Source organism: Salmo trutta, chromosome 18 (assembly GCF_901001165.1).
Source record: "Salmo trutta chromosome 18, fSalTru1.1, whole genome shotgun sequence".
In the NCBI taxonomy this organism is placed as follows: Eukaryota; Metazoa; Chordata; class Actinopteri; order Salmoniformes; family Salmonidae; genus Salmo; species Salmo trutta.
In genome coordinates this window covers 53,887,096-53,901,580 of record NC_042974.1, presented here as the reverse complement: position 1 = coordinate 53,901,580, position 14,485 = coordinate 53,887,096, and the positions used below count along the sequence as shown (strand labels likewise).

Genomic DNA, 14,485 nt, shown 5'->3' with positions numbered 1-14,485 from the left:
TTAATCCATTTTAAATTCAGACTGTAACAGAAAATGTGGAACAAGTCAAGGGGTGTGAATACTTTCTGACGGCACTGTATGTGAGTATGTTGAACACAATGATGTACCAACACATTACAGAAATGTTGAGCACAGTAGAATGAAGTGTTTTGCTTGTTGTGTGGTTCGTTTAAAACATGATACTTTTGCACACACGTTGTGTTCAATACACATTTACATATGTTGCTTTTATAAACTGATCATTAAAATGATTCACTGCACAGCAAATTGGCCAGTGTTAATTAGTGTTGATTTTTCAATGTAACATTTCTAGTGTTGATTCAGGAATTAAATTAACTCCGTAAGAGTTCAAATAAAACTCAGTGGTGTAAAATAATCCCAGTGTTTGTGTTAATAACCAGAGTTGAACCAAAACCACATCCATCATTATAATATTTACCATCATGCCCTATTGCAGGTTGATTTTTAGAATTGTTTGTTTCAATATCTATGTTTGTGCATGTACATTGATTGATTAATTTATCTTATACTACTCAAATATAAATAACATACATTTTTTAAAACTAATTCAATCTGTAACTTAGATTTATTACACATGTTACTGAAATGGTTGTTCCAGTTTAGATGCTTTAGGTAGTCTCATACTGTAGCTCAGTCTTCTCAACCCTGGCAGTCATTCTGAATGCGGGTTGCAGGTGAATAAAAATGGGATATCCCCACTCTGGCTGGCTTGAAATTTGTACGCCAGCATAAGGTGACATGTAGGCCTGATGTGGACTGTAAACCATGAGTTTCAGGCCACTGTATTAGGGTAAAACTAGGCTCTCCAAATAAGGCTCTATGAAATATGTATTGTCTTAAAAAATGTATTTGAATGATAACTTATTTGCTTAGGATGTCACTTGGTGAAAGCCACAGGACTAAAAATGAATGAATGCAACAACCATGTCTCTGTCACTAACAAATATAGAAATGGATGGTAAACTCTACATTTCACTCAAAAGGCACACTGGAATATATGCAAATATATGGGCGGCAGGTAGCCTAGTGGTTAGAGCTTTCGACTAGTAACCAAAAGGTTGCAAGATTGAATCCCTGAGCTAACAAGGTAAAAATCTGTCGTTCTGCCCCTGAACAAGGCAGTTAACCCACTGTTCCTAGGCCGTCATTGAAAATAAGAATTTGTTCTTAAATAACTTGCCTAGTTAAATAAAGGTAAAATTAACAATTACAAATAAATAAGGCTTTACACTAAGCCGTGTGGTAATTTAACACTGGAAATTGTGGACCTGTATAGACTCTGGAACATTGTTAAATTGAACACTCTCTATTTTAATTTTTACTAGATTTTTACTAGATTAATTTTTACTAGATGTAGATGCACTGAAGGTGAGGGTGTTTTGTTGTTGGTAGTTTCATCATTGACAAATCAATCATCAGTGTATCATGAGTGACTAAATGTATTTCCTTGAATATGCAGAAAGTAGTAATAGTCATGACTCATGTTACCTTGTCTCTTAATACGTTACTGAAATATCATCAGTATTATTTAACTTGGAATTGAATGGGTACATTTCTATTTAGAGACATATTGTGGTCACTGTGGTGTTAGTCTGGCATGCTTCTTTCCACTGGACCCACACTGCAGCCCAATACCCTGAAGCACAATACCTGGCATGTACAGTACCCACCTCCGTGTCATTGGTGGCAGTGCAGAACCTGGCATCTGATGAATCTGGTCCATGTCTGTAAGAACAAAGGCGAGGAATGACAAGGGAACTTTGATGTGAAGGAAGCAGATCACACTGTCTCTGTATGTGCCTTTCAGTTGCTTTGATTTTACAGGAATGTTTAAAGCCATAATGTCATTAAGGTAGTATAATATTTTTTTAGAGGATAATAAATCTAGCAACAAAACTATAATATTGCCCAAGATATACAAAACATGTGGTGTAACATCTAAAGCAGTTACTGTAACTACACTGTCATGATTGCTCATATTCAGCAAGCTGAACATTGAGATTGATAGGCCTACTTACCCAATATCTTCTTTAAGTCATAGGACAATCATATGAGAGGTCATAAGGCACAAACATGGACACAGATACGGCACCATGTCAATATAGAGTGAATGCAAGTTGATGGACATCTCTCCATGTTTCTCACTCATACTTCCTCCCCACAGCGTCACAGGAGAGCTCATGTGGGGACCAATCATGTTCCAATATCAGTCTCGTGCTCTCCACCTTGTGGCCCCGAGCTGCATGACTATTTTTCTGACTCCTGTAGTTGTAAATTGTGCATGAAAAGCAAACATACGCTGAGTGCCGATGGCCAACTCAGAACTCACACAGCAAGTTCGGGTAGCTAAATATATGACCTGCTATTAATAGAGCCACTGACATATAGCACAAATAAACAGTTCAGTATGTGCAGAAAAGGAGGTAGGATATGGGTCAGAGCTTATCATTAGTAAGCATCCTGCTCTCATGGCATCCAACTGAAACAGCTGTGGAGCAAGACAGACAGATCTTGACCTAAAATGAAACTTTTGAGGCATAAACATCCTCAGAACTTTTATAGTGGAGGAAGATAACCCAAATATAACATTGGAAGTTAGAACAACTTTTTCCTACTAAATACATTTGCATTTTACCATAGGCTCTAGATACCATGGACATATCCTAGATAAACAGATCGAGAATAATGTATATTTAAGTATATTTTATTGAGAGGGGCAAATTTAGGGGAATGTCTTCAGATGGGATAATGTGAAGCAGCAGGCAAATAGATAAACTGTTTCAACTTGTGTATAGGTAATGGGCACTTTTGAAGCCAACAGTGCATAAAAAGTTTGATTCATTCTTTTAATTTCTCTTTATTCTTTGACTGTAGCCTAACATTATTGCCTGAACATTGTAGAACATTTAGGAGAGTTTTATAAGTTGTCCCGGCGGAGGGGTTTAGACTATAAAAAGATACCTTTTGGGTGAAAATATGTTCCTGTGTTCTGCCTAAAATGAACCCACCATCCCCGGCAACCCTAAAATGAATAATCGATCATCAATATTAATTAAGCACGACCGTCCTTATCCAAACCCCTGACATGTCTCCCCAAACACCACTTTCAGTCTGTAGTCTATGGAATTTCTCACACGTTTCAAACAGCAGTGTAAATGTATCAACCGACAATATGAGCGCGTTTTCGTCTCTGTAATACTATTGGCTGGGTATGGACCAGAAGGCGGAGCATGCCGGTATACGCTATTTAAATTGCTCTGGCGAACTATTTGCGAACCACATTATCAAGACCAGTCATTTTAGTGACATGAGGGACTGTCGGTTAACGCTGTCATCATAACAAGGCAACTACTTAAAAACAGAAACAAACGGTTTGAAAAGTGTGGATACCAGAGAACATAACTTCTGGAATATAATTTAAACTGTCCGTTGATCCGGTCTACAAATGAGAAACTGGTAGGTTTAAAAACCTCTTTCTAGCAATTCGTATCAAACTTTTGGGGAAGTTGATGATGCTGAATGTTTGACATGGAAGAATACTGGAGTCTATTACATAACTATTAGCCAACTCAATAGACTCCGTTTTATTTTATTTGATCTCTAGGCCTATTTGAAAAGCGTGGAACAGTGGCACTTCAATGGATGCGCGGCGCAGGAGAGTAGGGATACGGGCGATTTACACGACAAAGTCATACCTACTGTGGCTGATGGCTTGCAGAGAATATAACTGCTATTCATCATTGTTTATGAATTTAAATCATTTGATCAAACTATTTAAACCCAGCATAATACGTTAAATGCGATAAACATGTCATGTTTATGCGTGGGCTGATTCATACATGTATGATGCAATAGGCTACACTTCTTGCAAATATATACAAAACAAACATTTTACATTTGCCATGCAATCATTGTAAGTCATAGGCCCTATATTATCCATGTAAACATATATGCTTGCAGGCCTACAGTTATAACTTGTCTGAATTGAATGTTTGAAAGACACAGTTGGTTCCCATTTTTTTTAGGCCGCACCTGTTCGTATTTGTAGATGGCATTTGCCTTATTTTGAGTGCAGCTTGGAGCCTGGCTGTGGAGACATATTTTATTGTATGTTAAAATGTTAGTCGTAAATTAAACATTGTAAAATAAGTGTTTTTTGTGTGTGTGGCTGCAGAGGTATAGTAGCACTGTAACAATTGCAAGACCATCCCTATGCACTCGTGAACAACTGTGCGCTGGCAGTAGGTCAGGGTTACCGTAAATTCTGTCAATTCTGTTTCTGCAGAAAAACTTAAACCATGACATTGTTTCCAGTGAATGTTGGCACTATATATACATATCTCAGATTAGGCCAGTCCATGAGTACTGTGATTCAATTTTCCACAGAGCATAATTATCCCACTGATCAAAAAGGGTCTGTAATAATAGAATAATAGACAGTTATACTTTTCTATTCTGTTATCATGGTCCCATAGAAACATATAGGAATATCGCTGTTTAGTATCTATTGATCTTCCTAAAAGCAACACAAAATGTAGGATCTTCTCAAACCACAAAATCTAAATTAACAAAGGAAACAAAACAGCCTTATCTATTCAATTTCGACACTAAACTTCCTATTAATCAAGTACTGTGTAAACCAGACAATCATCCTAATTGATATTCATTGAGGAGAGGTTGTAATGCTGACTGACTTTGCATGTCTTATTACTGATTACTGCCAACAATGCAAACTTCCCCAAATAATGCCCACGTTTGATGACAGGAGTGCTCTTAATTCCACTCATCACCAACATGCTATTTGAGATCCAATTTAATAAGAGATTTTAGGACTAATTCTAGGAGCTGATACTGCAGATATCACACTTTAAAGATCGAATCCTTAATAGTGAAACGTCCATGTCCGTTTGTGATATAACAACAACAAAGGGGTTACTGCAAACAATGAACAATGTTTTTTTTCCCTCGAACAATCATTGCAAGCGTTATAGAACAGCAGCATATGTACTGCAATTTTTTTTCTCCTTGATGCACAACGCTCCCCACCTCTGCTTCGTCAACAAAAACAATAACAGCCATGGGGCGGACAGTGGTGCTGTTTCCCCTAGCGCGGATTACATCTTTAAACTTACTTAGAAACATTCAAATAAATATCTGAAGTCAGTCTACACACTACAGAAATGTTTGTAAATGAACTAAAGAGAGACTGCAGTCTAATCATAGCTACACATCTCTGATGTGTTTACTCTGAGTAAAAGTAATTATATTTGGGGATTTAAGTATTGCATGCAAGGGAACACAAAGAAAATATATATTTTCCTGATGCACTCATGTCCCTTTTCATCATTGACTCTCATATCATCAAATCTCCCAAAAGTCTTTACTAAATTCAATACATTTCTTGTAAATGGAAAAACCCCAACCAAACAAAACAAAAGTGTTCACAATGTCCGTTGCAACCATGGCTAGGACATGTATAACAGAGCAGACACAGGCAGGGCTCTCTTTTAATGAGTGGTGTTACAATAGTGCCAGAGTTAGAGCCCTCACAGGACAGCCATTTTGCTGCTGAGAGAAGATGAAGTCCCAGAGGACTCTGTGAGTCAACAAGTTACGTTGATGCCCTCAAATGCACTCATGAGCCAGAGAAAGATGGATACTGTGTACACTTTCATGTTCACATTTCCCCACTCAACGGGAAAGTCTCCACAAACATTTGTGTAGTCAAGTCACACAGCAAATGGAATAAATGGTATTTCTGTATCACTGACACCCCATTTAAAAACGCATCATTACTACCTGAAAACACCAAGCACCAAAACACGGTGCCAAAAGCCCTGGTCTGCCCTAGAAAGCCTTTGTAAATTACGATAGCCAAAACGGTCAAACAATAAAAATGTTGACGGCCGTTTTGGCCTGTAAAATTTGTTTATTATGATCAAGTTCAATCCACACCGTTAATTATTAAAACGTTTGCTACAAATCAAGATATTTAATTAAATGGTGATCCATTCTGACAACACTTGTTGTCACACAGGACCACATGCTGGCACAGACCAATCACAGGCTGGCAGGCTACGAGGAGAATGGTGCCCTCATGCACACTCTTTGCACGTGCACCTAAGGGGTTGTGATGTGCTTTCCCGATGGGAGCGCAGATTCAACGAGCCTGTCAAGTGGAGATGGAGGAGCTAACCAATGTCTATGGGGCTTCCGTTATTGACGCCGACGTCATCTAGCAGCGTTGAGTTGACTCTCAGGCATGATGAAAACGATCCTTAGCAATTTTTTTTGTTTTTGTTGGTGCCACTCAGCCCCATTCAGCCATATGGCGAGCTTCAAATTCAAATACTTCCGGCTTCATGAGCCGTCGGGAGTTTTCCATTGGAATACGCGGATGAAGTCAGTGCTAACAACATCTACTGGTTTTAATGGGTATGGTTGTGATTAGCAAGGTATGTGAAAATGGACATTAAGAATGCACCAGTGGGCAATGAGGCAGGAGGAGTGGTGCATGCACCGTGCAATGTGACAAACAGGCTAGTGTGGCCGTCTTCACGGTAGGGTTGTCACAATAAAAGTATTGCGATACTCAGAGGTATCGTGGCAAGGAAACAAAACATGAAGCGGACAACATTTCCTAAGGAAAATGTTCTAATAATGGAAACGAGAAGCCTTATGTTGTCAACCAGAATCACATGTTTATTTTCCAAGCTATAGCACACAATATGTTACCTACAGTAGCTTTCTTAAAGGACCAAATAGTTTTATCCATGGAAAATTAGGTATCATAGTATCGCGATACTGGTATTGTGACAACCCTACTGTCGTGACAACCCTACTTCACAGAGTGGAAGTGACGGGCCTGCTTGTAAAGCAATATTAAACCAATCATTCATTTTCTGCTTTAACAAGACTGTTATTTCCCCCTCCATGTTGCAACAAATGTGCTGGTAAATATAACATTTTGAAAGTGACGTGCATCCGACGATGATCAGTCATCAGTTAACAGTAACGTTAGGTCAAGAACTTGAAAAAACAGAGTCCAAAGAATCCCGTCCATGGGATCCCGTAGAAACACTGTAACCAACAATCCAACAAGAAATTATCTTGTCGACACTGTGGCCAACAAAAACAAATATGCTTTGTGAATGACCATCAGTGGGACCTTACTCCTATTACTCTGTGACCTCTCTCAGTGGAGAGTGGAAAAGCCAGCATCGGGGTTGAATACGGTTGTTATTTTGTCATAACTGAATGAAATATTGTTGGCTTGAGGAGACGTGCTTGTTCTTGCTCTTGGGTATACAGTATTTTATGGTATTCTCAGGCTGCACACACTACATGGTAATCGATGGGATAATGATATAATAATCCATGACAGTTGGTGACTCTTTCATGTACTGAGTTCAGATTGGAAGCTGTTTCCTTTAAATAAGGACATCGAGTTCATATTGCTTTTATCATGACTCGTATCATTACTAATAGATTTTTACCTCTGTGTCCGTTCTTTGACACCGTCAGTAAGTCTAACACCTTTCTCTCTATCTCTTTTACCCTCAGCATACGTCATTGCTGAGGTCCGGTCGCCCGATGAGAGAGCACTGATCAACTCATCATCCTCAGCCCTGCGGATACCAGAGGCCGTCGAGGACCGAGAGAGAGAGAGGCTTTGTCTCCTCCTCCCTCCGTCCCCCTGTCCGCCTCACTTCACCACCCCATTTCCTGCTTGAGTTGGTCCCCCTTAGCGTTTCAAAACTGTTTCTCCAACGCTTTTTCCAAAAACTCAGACTGTTTTCCAAAGCAGAAGCAGCGCCACAGCCCTCCCACCAGAACGAGGTGATGGGAAGTGTGCGAGCCAACCGCTACAGCATAGTGTCAACCGAGGAGCACAGCATGAAGTTGGCCACCGTGGCAGTGCCCAACGGGTACGGCAAGGGCAAGGTGCACACGAGGCACCAGCCCCAGAGCCGCTTTGTCAAGAAGGACGGTCACTGCAACGTGCAGTTCATCAATGTCTCTGAGAAGGGCCAGCGTTATCTCGCTGACATCTTTACGACCTGTGTGGACATCCGCTGGCGGTGGATGTTCGTCATCTTCTGCCTGGCGTTCCTCCTATCGTGGCTGTTCTTCGGCTGCGTCTTCTGGCTGGTCGCCATCTTCCACGGGGACCTGGAGAACGACACCCAGAAGTGCGTCTCCAACGTTAGTAGTTTTACCGCAGCCTTCCTCTTCTCCATCGAGACCCAGACGACCATCGGCTATGGCTACCGCTATGTAACCGACGAGTGTCCTGTGGCGGTCTTCATGGTGGTCTTCCAGAGTATTGTGGGCTGCATCATCGACGCCTTCATCATCGGCGCCGTCATGGCCAAGATGGCCAAGCCCAAGAAGAGGAACGAGACGCTGGTGTTCAGCCACAACGCTACAGTGGCCATGAGGGACAACAAGCTGTGTCTAATGTGGCGCGTGGGGAACCTGAGGAAAAGCCACCTGGTGGAGGCCCACGTTCGAGCACAGCTCCTCAAGTCGCGCACCACTGCTGAGGGGGAGTTCATCCCTCTGGACCAAGTGGACATCGACGTGGGCTTCGACAGCGGAGTCGACCGTATCTTCCTGGTGTCCCCCATCACCATCGTCCACGAGATCAGCGAGGACAGCCCATTCTATGACATGAGCAAGCAACAGCTGGAGACATCCGAGTTTGAGATTGTGGTGATCCTGGAAGGGATGGTGGAGGCCACGGCCATGACCACCCAGTGCCGCAGCTCCTACCTGGCCAGCGAGATCCTCTGGGGCCACCGCTTTGACCCGGTGCTCTTCGAGGAGAAGAGCTACTACAAGGTGGACTACTCTCGCTTTCATAAGACTTACGAGGTGCCCAGCACTCCGCTGTGCAGTGCCAGAGACCTGGCAGAGAAAAAATACATCCTGTCCAGCTCCAACTCCTTCTGTTACGAGAACGAGGTGGCGCTGGCTAACAAAGAGGAGACGGACGAGGGGAACGGGGGTAGCGTGGGCCCAGACGTAACTCACACAGACAATATCTCAGACTCTGCGCATCACCAGGCCACTGTGCCACTAGAGCCCAGGCCCCTGAGGCGAGAATCTGAAATATAACTGTGCAGAGACTTCAAACCACCTCACGGAGAATACGTTTCTGATTCTAGAATCACATCTTGTTGTTCTAAAAGGCACATTGAGCTGAGCTGGGCCTTGTGTAAAGGACAGATTCATGCCGACGGTACTGCTGTGGGAACGGGGTAGCCGGGGACTTGTATGTAATAGTTTCTTAAAACAATGTAATTGCATATTACAACAAAAACAGCACTATGAAATGTGCATAGATGAAGGAAAACGTTCTTGAACAATGGTTCCCACAAGAAAATGAAAAGTATACATCTCTTTAGCATCTATGGATAGACAGGAACATGCATCTATATAACATTGGAAGGGATGTTAGCTATAATGACCTGAAATTAGCAGGCATGTCTCTGTGTATCTGTCCAGCGAATAATGAACAAGATGGTTTTAAGAACTATAGTTTTGATTTCTGTTCACTGCCCTTTAGTTGAAAAGAAAAATGCTGCTATATGCAAGTTTTCTACTTTCTCGTTTCAGAGGAACTGGGAAAAAACATACAAATATGTCCACCCATAGAGTAAGAGAGACATTTTGAAAGTTCTGCTCTTTCAGAGTGAAAACCAAATACGTTTTTATTTAGCTAATTTGCACTTTTTAATTGATCATGGGCAACCATCTCTAAAGTACTATAAAGTTATTTAATGTTTATCCAAACAATTAAGCTGCAGTTCAGCCCTTTTTCCTTATAATGAGATTGGAATTTATCACCAATTTTCCAGTGAATGCACAACTGATTTTGCCTTTGACTAGAGCCTGATGTTGCAGTGAACTGGGCGATCTTTGAAGGCTTTGGTGAATTGCATCAAAGGAAATGTAGCTCAATGTAGCTTTAACCTATTGGAGAAAATACTATGCAGCTGTTGTAAAATAGCAGAACAAATCCTTTAAAAAAAAACAACTAAATTATCAATTTGATACCTTTTTTATATGAACTACTACTTCAATACAGTACTTATCCAAAGCAGATATTTGAACCTGTATGTACTTTTGTTATTTGAGCTGGTCTCATAACAGACATACAACATAACATACTGTACATGTAAGGGCCGTTCAATGCTGGTCAATTCAATAGAAGCATGCCTGTTTTCTGTTTTGTGTGAAGGAAATGAGCAGGGTGCTATTAGTATTGACATTTAGCATGAGCATACAAATGTTCTCAAAAAGTGCTGCTACGTTGTTGCATTTTGTAGGGTTTGATAACAGAAGAAGCCAAAGAGTATTATTATCATCATAATAATTGTTGTGTGTCTCATCCATTTGTTAATGGTAGAAGTAGAGCATTTTTCGAAAGTAAAACAAAAATGTAGAGGAAATATTTATTTTCAAACACTCCTTTTAGAAGTGTTCATAGCACTTAATTAGAACTCATTCAGCATAAGACTTAATCAATCTCACTGTGATACAGTCATGATACGCAAAGTTATGTGGCTCTTATGATGAGAGGCTTTCAGTAAAGTGTTACCGTCATTTTCATATTCAAAGCCAAAGATATAAGCCAGACTAGACTAGATCAGCAACATGTTTTAACTGGGTTTTTTTTAGGTGTTAGCACATGCTCTGAAAATAACTCAAGTACAGTGTTACAATAGTTATTTTTCAGTAAAAAACATGTTTATGCAAAACAACAAAACATCAGTTTCGTCTTAGTACTTTAGTCGTTCACAATTCTGCCATCAAAAAAAGAGAATATCTTCTCCTAAAGTCTCTTTAAATAAGGAGACTATAAAATACAATGCATCTACCCCTCTATCATACCCTATCAATGTCTTTGCTGTTCATGAACGTGTACTTATATCCAGAGTATGCCTAAGGATTACCATGCCTTGATATCAAATATTATTTTATTTTTCATTTTAAGTTGTTTGTTGTTTTACTTAGGAATCTTGGATTGGAAAACATGGTTTAAACTAAGCCAACAGTACTGTAACCCAGGCATATTAATAAGATGTATTGAAAGCCTATAGAGTTTGCATTATGGCAAATCTATCTCCTATTTCTTTGACTGAAGGCCATTCGGCTACAATGTTCCTTTTCTTGTACATAGACCCCCCTCCCTCCCTGTTGCAGTAATTTTGTATCAGAGTCTTCCAGTTGTACTGCAAAACAATGGAATGTACAGATTTTATATTATTAATAATGTTATTATTATTATTGTACATGCTATTATTATATTGTTACTTTTTTCAATAAAACCTCAATGAATGATCAAATGATGTTGTGTTCATTGCCATTGTAATAATGATCATAATAATTTAAGATATTGACATACAGTAACACAGTAAACCACCAATGATTTAAAGTTACCTAAAAATCCGTAATTGAGGTCACATAAAAACAAAAGTATTATCTTCCATCAGGGAAATAATACGTTAAATATCTATCATCAGGCTTCTGGGGTTACTGTAGGGTGTTGTGAAAATCCCCCCTTATCTTCTGTCTAGTACTAAGGCAACAAGCCATTGAATAAACCAGACAAAGTTTGTGATATATTTATGAGAACATCTCAGTGTCCCTCTGAGAATATGAACAATCCTCATGACAGATATGTCTTTGCCAAATGGCCCCCTATCCCCTACATAATGCACTACTTTTTACCAGAGCTCTGCTCCATGGTCGAATGTAGTACACTATATAGGGAGTAGGGTGCCATTTGGGATGCAATATGGAAAAATACAGAATTGGCCAAGGGCCAGTGGATCAGCTCTGGTAGAGTCTGTTTTGAAGGGACCCTGTACATGTGCGTCAGAAGTCTTACCTTCTACAGTAGTGGTTTAGCTTGTGATACTAAGCAGCACCCCTGTCCTACGTCTTGTCGTCTTCCTAGAACGCATTAGGGATTATTATTAAACCAATAGGGATTAGCAGCACCCCTTTCTATTTCTCTTGCTGACACACTCCACCTACAGTATATCCATCTCTTTCAGTTTCTCTCGCTCTGACACACTCCACCTACAGTATATCCATCTCTTTCAGTTTCTCTCGCTCTGACACACTCCACCTACAGTATATCCATCTCTTTCAGTTTCTCTTGCTTCGACACACTTTCCCCGGCACTTTCCTGCTCTGTACATCGCTCATCTTGACTTCCAGTCCAATGTAATTGTATTGATCTTTGTGCTGCTCATAATGACTGTTCCAATTCTTCACAATTAGTCTATTATTCATTGCCACTCATCTATCTGTGGTTTCCAATCAACTTCAGCTACTGTAACTCCCCAGACCATGAGAATGGATTGCTGTATTTCAGGTATGACCAGAGTATGGTCAGACTTTGGCCTACTTTTCAATCCTCCGCGGTATCAAGTGTTTTTATCGCTGATTTATCTCTACATCCCGTCATTTACATGTATCTCAACTGTGACATTGAGTGCAAATTTGATTTTATTCTCCAAGATAAAAAACAAATATATATAATTTAAGTTTCTAATATAGTCCATTTCTTTCAATGATCTCTGCACAACAGACGGTCTTATAGTGTCAGGGAAATGTGCAATGATACATCTCAAGGTTAAGCGCACACAATTTCCATAGCAATCACAGAAACTTAATTCTGCCAGGCCCCACTGCACTTTCAAGCTGGCGTGCCCAAGGAGAAGGAGAGCAGATCTCATTGTAATGTTTACCAGTGCTATAATGCACACACTATACTTACAAAATATTTAAGACTCTATGGATTCTCAGGGACTATCTCTGACTCCACTTTTGTCCTCCCAAGTCACGTCAACCTTCCAAATGACAAAACAATCTGTCGAGGGAGGTGCTCTGGCACTGGCACTGGCACTGGCACTGGCACTGGCACAACCACATCCCTTGACTAGCAGACCAGACGCACCGGGCGGGCAGACTGAGGGATAGAAGGCACATGAGTGGCTACTGGTCACACTAGAAATACAAAGTAAGGACCCAACAAACCAATATTTCATTAGTGACAGATATTATGGTTAAACGGGAATCTATAGTAGTGCTCTAAATCACAGGTCTGCTCTGAAGACAAAATGAATGAGAGAAAAAAAACATTGTTTGACACTTTTTAACAGTGTCTTGTGTAATTCCCCTGTCATCATGTCACAAAGACAAAATCCAGTATTGGAAGAGAGGAAAAAGAAACGGATGACAATAACCCTCCACCCTTGCACGTGTGTTCAAGAGAAAAGAGGGATGATGGAGAAAAACAGGATAAAACCGAGCTCCATGGAAAATTCCTAAATTTACAGTTCATGAAGATTGACACTAATGTCAACTTCTGGAGTCTTGACTCTGGAGTCAGTGCTGTGGATGTGTGTGTGTGTGTTTGTGTTTGATGTATTCTGGCAGCTAAGTGATCTGATTCACTTCCTATCAAACTGGCAGAAGAGAGAGAAATGGAGTCAGATAATAACTCCAGTTCTGTTTTAAGAATCGACTCATTTGTCAAGAATGACTTGGTGGGCAAGGTGGGCGCCAAAAACACCAAGCCCACACCAAGCCCAGCACAGGCTAGCCCACACCAAGCCCAGCTACATCATAATGTAGAGGCGGGTTCTCATTCGAAAATTTGCGGGCGTGGTTTCAGCATATACTCCAATTCATGTTGTTAAGTGAAAAATAACAAAATGTAAAAACACCATTCAAGCCAATGAGCATTCCGAATGATCTTGGAATCTTCTTTTTTAGATATGACCTTGTAGCTCTAAGGTCACAAGCTATTTTTGTGTGAACATCTCTTGGAGTGTCGTTCCAGTTTAAGTGTTCTGTTGTGTGACGTCAAAAAACGATATAATAACAATAATTTAAAACCCAAAGTGGACTTGTGATGTTTGTTTGTTTCTTCAGATCAGAGGGAGCAGGCGCTAAAGTGGACTTGTGATCTTTGTTTGTTTCTTCAGATCAGAGGGAGCAGGCCCTAAAGTGGACTTGTGATGTTTGTTTGTTTCGTCAGATCAGAGGGAGCAGGCGCTAAAGTGGACTTGTGATGTTTGTTTGTTTCTTCAGATCAGCGGGAGCAGGCACTAAAGTGGACTTGTGATGTTGGTTTGTTTCTTCAGATCAGAGGGAGCAGGCGCTAAAGTGGACTTGTGATGTTTGTTGGTTTCTTCAGATCAGAGGGAGAAGGCACTCCGTGCGACGCAACTTGGGGAAATACCTGTTTCTTGTTTTGCTCTGTTGAAGGGAGTGATTTTTGTGGTAGCGTGTGTGGAGGAGGAGCAATTTAAGTTGAAATTCCTGGTGTTTGTGATGCCCGCCATTTGGTGCAACGCATATCCAGTGGGGAGCATGGTGAAACCGAGATAACACAGTCTATTATTTTGAGCTTTTATTCAGAGTCTCTACCTGACAAAGT

At 40.6% G+C, this 14,485-nt stretch overlaps 1 protein-coding gene across 1 annotated transcript; it reads left to right on the top strand.

Annotated features, from left to right (window-relative positions):
* The first annotated feature begins 3,312 nt into the window (after positions 1 to 3,312).
* LOC115153521 (inward rectifier potassium channel 2) lies at positions 3,313 to 11,375 on the top strand. Its single transcript, XM_029699037.1, has 2 exons — positions 3,313 to 3,477; positions 7,585 to 11,375. Exon 2 carries the CDS (start codon positions 7,864 to 7,866, stop codon positions 9,139 to 9,141), a length of 1,278 nt encoding a protein of 425 aa, XP_029554897.1. The 5' UTR covers positions 3,313 to 3,477; positions 7,585 to 7,863; the 3' UTR covers positions 9,142 to 11,375.
* The last annotated feature ends 3,110 nt before the right edge of the window (positions 11,376 to 14,485 follow it).

What these genes read in the sequence shown, in the direction of transcription:
- LOC115153521 (XM_029699037.1), top strand. Translation starts at nt 7,864, where the DNA reads ATGGGAAGTGTGCGAGCCAACCGCTACAGCATAGTGTCAACCGAGGAG.